Source organism: Triticum dicoccoides, chromosome 4A (assembly GCF_002162155.2).
Source record: "Triticum dicoccoides isolate Atlit2015 ecotype Zavitan chromosome 4A, WEW_v2.0, whole genome shotgun sequence".
NCBI classification, from domain to species: Eukaryota; Viridiplantae; Streptophyta; class Magnoliopsida; order Poales; family Poaceae; genus Triticum; species Triticum dicoccoides.
The window spans coordinates 419146024-419155043 of NC_041386.1; the positions used below are offsets into that span (position 1 = coordinate 419146024).

General features: G+C 53.2%; 1 protein-coding gene across 2 annotated transcripts in view; it reads right to left on the minus strand.

Annotated features, from left to right (window-relative positions):
* Nucleotides 1-3177: 3177 nt before the first annotated feature.
* Nucleotides 3178-9020, minus strand: part of LOC119286008 (peptidyl-prolyl cis-trans isomerase CYP23-like) — a 22420-nt gene continuing 16577 nt past the window's right edge. For both annotated transcript variants that reach the window (XM_037565344.1, XM_037565343.1), the window contains exons 7-8: nt 3635-3717; nt 3178-3548 (exon numbers count right to left, since the gene is read on the minus strand). In XM_037565344.1, the coding sequence (XP_037421241.1) occupies nt 3528-3548; nt 3635-3717 (104 nt within the window). In that variant the 3' untranslated portion in view covers nt 3178-3527. The remainder of the gene's footprint in view (nt 3549-3634; nt 3718-9020) is intronic.

Here is a 9020-nt window from a genome sequence, read left to right on the forward strand (position 1 = left end):
TTCAGGGATTTTTCTACAAAATTCCCTTTTAATTTAATTAACTGATTTTCTTCTGGATAATGTTGATGACATGGCGTGATGTGGTTGGCCGATACAGTTTTAGTTTAAGTGAGTGTGTGAGACGCGTTGGATCGAAGATCTGCGGCTGACATTACATGGAGAAGGTCCTCACCAGAGCTAGGTCACCGGAGAAGTCACCAGGGACGACGCGGACGGCGACGCATGGCTCGGACCTTGTTGGGGACGGAGTTCTAGGGGTCGCCAAAGATGATGGAAGGCACAGGTGGACGCGTGATTCGACGGCAGGGTCGATGGTGGTGATGAACGGCCTTGAGGATGACTGCAACAACGGCTACGAGCTCGCCGGAGCTCGGGTGCGGTGGCGGAGCTACAGGCATGGACGCGCGCGTCGATCTGGAGCACCTAGGGGTGAACCAAATGGTCGAGGAGGCGTGCACGTGTGCGGTGAAGATCATGGACAAGGTGTGCAGGCCAAATTACCTCGGTGATCGCCGGAGTTGGGATCGCGGCGGAGGATGGCTCGGGTCACTGGTGGTCAAGGGCATCCAGGGGGTTTCGGGCATGGCGGAGATGTTTAGGGGGTCGCCTAGACACGGGGAGTCGAGTGGTGTTTGTGGTTGATCTCGGGGGTAGCTAGGTTTGTCGGAATCCTCGCCGGAGTGGCTAGGTCAGAGGTGGAAACGGGTGCTCGCCGGCGAGCAGCCTGGCGGCGATGTGGAGCGAAAGGAGAGGGGAAATGGAGAGGGGTTCCAGTCCTATTTATAGAACATGGCTGTTGGGCTGGCGTCACCGGAGGGCGCGTGGGCGTGGGCGATGTGCGCGGCGTGGGGCTCGGGTCGTGCGCCCATGCAAGCGGGGGCGGTTAGAGATAGGGGCGAGGGAACTGGCGGGTGGGGTCGGGGTGTTAGCGAGAGGGGGAGAGAGAGAAGGGTGCGGGCGGGGCTGGCTTAGCTGGGTCGGCTAGCTGGGCGGCGGCTGGCTGGCTGGCTCAGCTGGGCCTGCTAGCTGGGCCTTTTCTTTTTGGCGACTGCTACGAATCAGCCGAATGATTTCTCTAACAAATCATCCGGCTAGGCAGTCGTCCGATCAGCGTAATGTGGCCATTGGATCACAGCAAGGCTATAGCAATAGTAAGTGCATGACTGTTCCAATGCAACCTGATGTACCCTGGCAAAAGCTACTGCAGCTCTCATGGGCTCATCGCGCACCACCGGCGTCCTGCGAAGCTCCAACGCTGCACCGCCGGCATCCGGCAAAGCTCCAATGCAACTCCGGTAGAGCTCCAACGCAGCACGGACGGCCCTGGCGAAGCTCCAATGCAGCTCCGGCAGATTTTCAACGCAGCATCGACGGCTCCGGTGAAGCTTCATTACAACTTCAGTGAAGCTCCATTGCAGCGCCGGCCATGCTTCCGGCGGCCCAGGGTTGCTCCATTGCAACACCGGCGGTGCTCCCGAACAGCTTGAAGGCAACATCGCCGGAGTTGCAGCGTCCCCTCGTCCACTCGCTGCGGTCACCGTCGCAGCGCCGCTCCATTGCAGCTCAAGGAGGCCATGCGCGATGCTCAAATCACAGATCCGACGCCATGCGCAGATGCTACCCATCATGGCAGCAGCTCCGGCGGTCATGGCAGGCGGTGGTCGGCGTCGAAGCTTCTGGCAATTCGCTGCAGCGCCGTGGTGCCGCTTGCAGCAACAACTAATCCGTTGTGGAAGAGAAGGGGGTGCGCGGCTATGGTAGTGCAGCAGGAGAGCGTGCGGCTATGGCAGCGGGCAGCAGCAGAGTGCGGCCATGGGCCATGGCAGTGGGCATCAGTAGAGAGAGGGATTTGCACGAGGGGATCGCGAGAGTCGCGAGGAAGATGACGATGGGGCAGTAAAATGCGTGGCTGTGGGCGTTTGCGTGGGATAAGGCAGATGGTAAAGCGGCGCGTGGGGCCAGCGAGGGACGCGTGTCGATCGCTCGAGGAGGTTTGTGTTCGGTAGTTTTCATCCGGTTTATTTTAAACGTTTTCCTTTCTTTTTCTTTTTATTTCCTATTTCAGTTTTCTGTTTTTCTGTTTTGTCTATCTTTTCAAATGAATCTGAATTTGAATTTTCTTTGAACAAAGAATGTTTTCTAAATTCCAAATGGAATATTAAGAAATGTTTGAACATTTTGTTTGGACAAAATGCACGTGTAATTCCTACACTTATATTTCCTCTTTGAACTTGAATTTGGTTTCAGAACCAAATTTGTTTCAAATCCTTTTTAGAAAATTTGCAGAGGGTTAAGATTATTATTTGGACTTATGAAATTTGATTTCCTGCCAAATAAAATGCAAATTCATTTTTGAATAATTCCCTTCTAATTTAAATTGATTTCAAAACGAATCCAACTCAATTCTTTTGGGAAAAATTAATTTGGCTTTGAATATTACTTGGGACTTATTGAAAATGCTTTTAGCCACATAATATTTTCAAAATGGCTTGGGTTCCTACCAAGGCTAGCTAGGGTTTCAACTAGTGGCATTTAGATTTTCATCCGTCTACGCAAACAATGAAGCAATCAAGTCATTTTCAAACAATCCTAGGCAATCATGGGAAATTCCTAGAAATTTTTTAGTTCCGTGTGAAATTTTTAACATACCAGAGGATGTGACACCTTGTGGCTGGCTGGTGGCCCCTCCGGACGTCTCCCAAATGTTCTAGTGTTTCTTGTTGTCCAAAAAGAATCATGTTCAATCAGCAATGTATTTGAACCTCCGTAGATATTGATTTTTCGCGAAACCAAATGCAAGCAGAAAACAAACTGACATTGGGCACTAAATTAATAAGTAGTCCACAGAAATAACATATTTTTTATAAAAACCATATAAAAATAATAACATAATATTATTTAACAATTATAAATACGTTTGAAATGTATCACAAACGCATACGGCACCATGTTGAATGGCAAAAATGATACCAACATCGTGATCCAGATGTCTGCGGGCAATTGAGGGACGCCGTTGGAGATGTAACACTATGTACCAAAGCAATGGTAGCTTATGCATAAATGCAATCCTGTCATGTAACACACCGTCTACCTCTCGTGCCAATCACTGTCATCTCTCTAGTGCACAGTGTCATCGTCCTGTAGCAAACAGTACAACGTGGAGTAGCTACGAGCAGGGAAAGCATACATGTGTAATATTGATTTTTTTCCATTAGACTATCGGTCGATTGGATTGCATTAGGACCTTCCCAATGCTTCACGTTCTGCATGTGCTAAGCATGCCAAATAGGTACAAGACAAAATTTTGGTCACCATAGAGAAACAATGCTAAACGTGCAGACCTAGTAACATCAAACTCATGGAAAAATTACATGGTACAACGCATTTGGACATAGTACAAGTCTGACCCCTCTCCTTGGAATGCACATGCACTCTAAATCCTGGAAGAGGTAATATGGATGTCCTTTTGAAACACATGTCTTCTCAGTGAGGCCGAAAGGAAAAAAAAAAGGCACTCAATCGCTGGATCATGCGAAGCATTTTCGTCTCTACAAAAATAGAAATGACGTTAGTTGACCACTATGAACATGTGCAAGGAGAATACATTTTTATATTTCTCAAGTGAGATCCTCACCCATCTCTCAACTTCTGATGCTGATTCAGAAAGTCTCCTCTTAAGAATAGACTTCTCTGCCTCACAGCTCTCTACATCAATATCTGCATGCAAGTCAAAATCAATTGAGGCTGAACTGTGCACCTTCAGGATTTAAATGAACAAATATCTGTGACATAAAGCTAGCCCACAAAAGAGAATACCAAAAGACAACTTACAGTAATGAATTGTCACTCAACTATGGACGTACAGACAGAATACTAGAGGCAAACAGAGAAAAATAGTGCACCATGGAACATGTCAATTTTATTACGACCTTGCTGACCTAAAGTTTTAGTACTCAAATATGGCGATCTAGTCAGCAGTGGGATAACCCTGTATTACCTCTGAAGCAAGAGAAAGAAATGGCAGGTTCTATTGTGGACTCTGGTTAGGAAAAGCGATCAGTATAGGCAGCAGCAATGCTGGCATTATGTCCGCAAAGGAGAGAAAAGCTGGTACCAGAGAATTGGGGATGGCTAGGAGTCCAAGTCAGAGAGAGAATCAGCTAGCAGATTTGGTAACAGCCAGCTCGGATTAGGGAAGTTCTAATCATTCTAGTTGCATTAGGATGATTAGAATTCTAGTTGCATTAGGTAAAGGTCAAGGGCAAGATTGGAGATGCTTGAGATGGCTCCGCTCCCACCTAGCTCCGCTCCCACCCTCTAGCCCCTCCAAGCCCCCGCTGCCTGCCGCCGACGCCCCCGCCGGCCGCCCGCCTCCCCCGCCCCCCTGCCATGGAATCACCTGGCACTGCCCCTGTTGACCGCCGGGCGACCCTCTCCGGCGAGCGCATGTCCTCCGGTGACCGCTGGCTCAGCTCGGAGAGCGAGTCCTCGGCACGCTCGTACAGGGACGTCGCCCTCACCCCGCCGGCGCCTGCTACGTCGCCGGTACCTGAGGCCCCTGGCCGCGTCGCGCTAGTTGCCCGCGTGCCTGCCAGGCAACGGCTTGGACCCCACTCGGAAGTCCACCGCGTCTCTGGCGGGGCTGTGCTCGACGCTGATGGGTTCCAGCAGCGGCGACGCAGGAACCGACACCGCCGTCCGCGCCAGGACGGCACCCCCAGCTCCTCACCTCCCCGCCGCCGCAGCCCATCATCGGAGGAGGTTGCCGGGCTGTGTTTTCGCTGCCTCGACCACCGCCACCGGGTGAGGGACTGCACCAACGACGTCCGGTGCAGGCGCTGCCTCGCCTCTGGCCACGAATCCCGCGACTGTGACAGCCGACGCCACGGCGACGCGCGGCCTCCCCGTGTCGCCCCAGGCAGGGACGGCCCGCCACCGGCGCCCACAGCGCGCCGCCGCACTCCCAGCCCCCCGGCGCCGCCTGCGCTTCCCTAGCTGGTCCGCGGCCCGACGTACCCGTGCGTGTCATCATGGCGCAATCCACAGAGATGGAGGAGGCCGAGCGGGTCCTTGGCCGCGCAATGGTGGCTTCCATCACCGGCAACAGGCCGCAGGTGACCGCGGCCGAGGTGGCCGAGCTGCTCTACCGCTCCCTCGAGCTCTCCGAAGGCGATTTCACCGTCCACGAGCATCACCCCGAAGACTTCCTCATCCTCTTCTCCTCCCTGGACACCATGCGCCAGCTCAATGGCAAGCATTTCATCAGCTCGCCACGCTTCGTGCTGTCGCTTCGGCCATGGTGCAAGCTCGCGCATGCCGGCGCCGGCGTGTTCGAATACCGCGTCGAGCTCGAGCTCCGTGACATTCCCGCCCAAGCCTGGCATCTTTCCACCGCCGAGCACGTTCTTGGGGAGAGCTGCTGGATCGAGAGGTTACACCCCCGCACGCGCTCTCGCGAGAACCTGGCCATCTTTCGGCTTTCCGGCCGTGTGCACAACCCCGCCGACGTCCGCCGTGCCGCCATTCTGGAGATCGTCGAGCTCCTGCCGTCTCGTGTGCCCTCGGAGGCGCCGGTGGTCAGGACACTCACGTACCCCATCTCCATTGCGCTCGTACGTGCGGCTCCGCTTGGGGCGCCCCCTCCCGGTGCCCAGGCCAACAACGACGACCCCGGCCGCGATGGCGCCGGTAATGGGCATGGCCAGGGCCAGGGCTCCGGACCTGGTCGGGCGTGACGCCGTGGCCGGAAGCGTAGGCGGTCTAACACTGCGCCGGACGGCCGGGCCGACGGCATGGCCATGGACGCATTCACCTGGCACGCCGGCGACCGCTCAGGGCGAGCCGACGGGACGAGCATGGCGACCTCCTGGCCCCGGCCGGCCAGCGGCGGTGGCGGTGCCACCCTCCTTGCCGACGCGGGATGGCATGTTGTCATGGCCGGGTCAGTCGGGCCCTGCTAATTCTCGTCACCGAGCCAAAAGAGGAAAAGGAGGAAAAAGAAGGGCCCCGCAAGGGCAAGCTTTGGAGGCAGGCCTGACGCGCGCGTCTGTCGAGCCCGCTGACGACGCCACGACAGTTGTGTCGAGGCCAGCTGGCGAACTCCCACTGGTCGCGGGTGCGCAGGAGAGCCCCGGAATTTCAAACACCGGCTCTCCCCATGATCCCGAGGACGATCCCGCCGGCCCACCCCTGCCGCTGCTGATCCGACGCCGTGTCGGGACCTTGCCCTTTTGAGCCAGGTCCCAGACTCGCAGCCTGTGGCGCCAGTTCGCTCAGGAGAGCCAGGCGCCTGCCGCCTTGTCGGGGCAAAGTGGCATCTCACCCGCTCCTGTCGCTCGGGCGGGCCCAGTAATCTCCACTGACCAGTCACCGCAGCCCCACGATCACACCACGGCGATTTCGGCGGGAAGAGACGCCCTCGTTGTCGCCTCCATTGCCATCGTGCCGGCGCCCGCGCCCCCCTCTGAAGTTGCCCCCCCCCTCCTCCCACGACTGTCGATGGGCCAAATGAGGCTGGGTCGCCAACAGCCGAGCCCGCAACTCCTGCGCCGACGCCCCCAGTGGCCGCTGTTGGGCCCCCAGTCACCAGATCACCGATGCCCACTGCCCAGAGCCCAATCTCCATCCTACAGCGGCCTCGTGGCCACTCTGTGCTCGCGCCCACCCCTGATCGCCGCCCGCCTGTCGCCGGCCCCCGTTCGCCTGCGTCTGGTCGGTTTGCCTCGCCACCAATCACTATGCGGCGATCGCGCTGCCATGCTACTTCGCAGCAGGCATGGACGCTTGGCGAGTTTCTGGCCGCGGCCATGAAGCACATCAGTGCGTCGCTGCCGACACCTGGGAAGCGGCCACGTCGGCCCCTCAACTTTGCCCCACGACGAGGCTGTTCCGCGGCGGCGGCTGCCACGCCTGCAGCGGCGCCACCGACGGCAGAACGGAGGGCCCATGTGCAGATTCTGCGCACACTTGGGATTGTGGGCACCAACCAGAAGATCTCGCCCATTGAGATGAAAGCATACGACGACATGTTCGCGGCGCCGATTCCACTGTCTGTGCTCAAGGCCATCGCTGCCCTGGTTGATCGAGATCCCAGCGTGCTTCTCCCCTCCTCCCACGCACGAGGCCACTGCCGGCGACTGCTAAGTCTGCCAGCACACCCACGAAGGACTCCACACCGCCAGCGCTTCGCAAGGTGCTGAAATCCGTGGCGCTTTTGGTGCCGTGGATGATCTGGAAACATAGGAACCCGTGCGTTTTTGACCATGTGAGCCCTTCGCTCAATGAGCTTGTCGACCGGATCAAGGACGAGGCCCGATGTTGGGCAAAGGCCGGGGCTCAAGGGCTCAGGGTCGTTTTGCCATCATCATGGGATGTCCACTGATCATCTGGCAACTGTGTAAACCTGCCTCCTAGGAGGATGTAAATTCCCTATCTTTCCAATGCAATGAAACGCAAAGGCCATTTGCGTTTTCTCGAAAAAAGGTCAAGGGCAAAACATCCCATATATAAGGATGTATTGTATCTCAGATTAGGAAGCAAGAACAATCAATCTTTCTCTCCAATTATTCTCTCCAAACACCTTCAAGTTATCTTCAGCATGGTAGTACTTACATTCTGGATCAAAGTTTACAGCAGGTTCTGATACATGAAAATACACATGTCATAGCTAAAGTGCTGAATAGATTTCGTACTAGGGCTAGGGAGAAGCTCTCAGCCCTGGAAGCAAAGATAGAAGAGTTATTTTTCAAATTCTAGCTTGCATTATTCCTCATGGAGGGTCCTCTTTAGGCAGAGGCCTAACAATCCAATCTAAGAGGTCACAGATCTTATCCCTAATTGGCTTTCGCAAGCTAAAGGATATCTTCTTCTTCTTTATTTAAAGGATAGACTATCTAAGATAGCGGTTGGGAACCTCTTCCCATAATTGGTAGCTGCCATGGTAGGGGCATGTATTCCGATACATAACAGCTAGGTAGCAGGGAAATCATGCATATACTTTTTCTTTAGATCAGAAATTCAAAATTATACTTTTGTGTATCATACAGATTAATATTTCATTACTATTACTCCCTCCATTCCTAAATATTTGTCTTTCTAGCCATCTTAAATGGACTACAATATACGGATGTATGTAGATATGTTTTAAAGTATAGATTCATTTATTTTGCTCCGTATGTAGTCATTTATTGAAATCTCTAGAAAGACAATTATTTAGGAACGAAGGGGGTACTTTACTAGGCATAGGTCAAACCTTTTAACACCTAATATTTTGACAGGTTAGTGTTGCTTCATCAGCAATCACTCTAGAATTAAAAATGTAGACGGGTAGGGCAGTGGCGTAGCTAGGGGGTGGCCAGGGTGGTCCATGGACCACCCTGGAATTCCCCCATAGCTTATGTATAGTGTAGTAAAAAACATTTCGTTTAAAATAAAACAAAACTTATGTAAATATTTCTATTACCGGACCACCCTGACAAATCGGTCTGGCTACGCCACTGGGGTAGGGGTCTAAAATTCTACTTAACTAGATGATACCCCTCGTGTTGCCATGGAATTGGATATATAGTTTCTAAATACTCTGTAGAATACTAACTCAGTCCTTACGATTCAAACAATGTGATAGATTTCGGCATAAACAAAAAATATTAACATGAAAAGTTGTGCATGTCACAATTAAATGCAATGTGATTTAAAACCTACTTAGAATGCACTTATGCATGTTTCATGGTAGAGGATTTCATGCGTAGATCAGACAGATGCTAGTGGATCAAGCTAGTAAATCTATCGGCCACAACAATTTTGATTATGTTGAAACATGCAAGTTGAGATAATTAGAATTAATGGGGATCACTCTCTTAGGTATATACATGATAGGATTAGCTATAGAACCTTCATATTGACATCTATTCAACTCCTAGAGAAAAAAAAAGTCCGTCCTGGGGGGTAACAGTTAGGTCTTTCCCTGGGGATTTGTTTGGCGACCCGAGGGGAGCCCGCCGTCCTGATTCCGTGCGCCCACC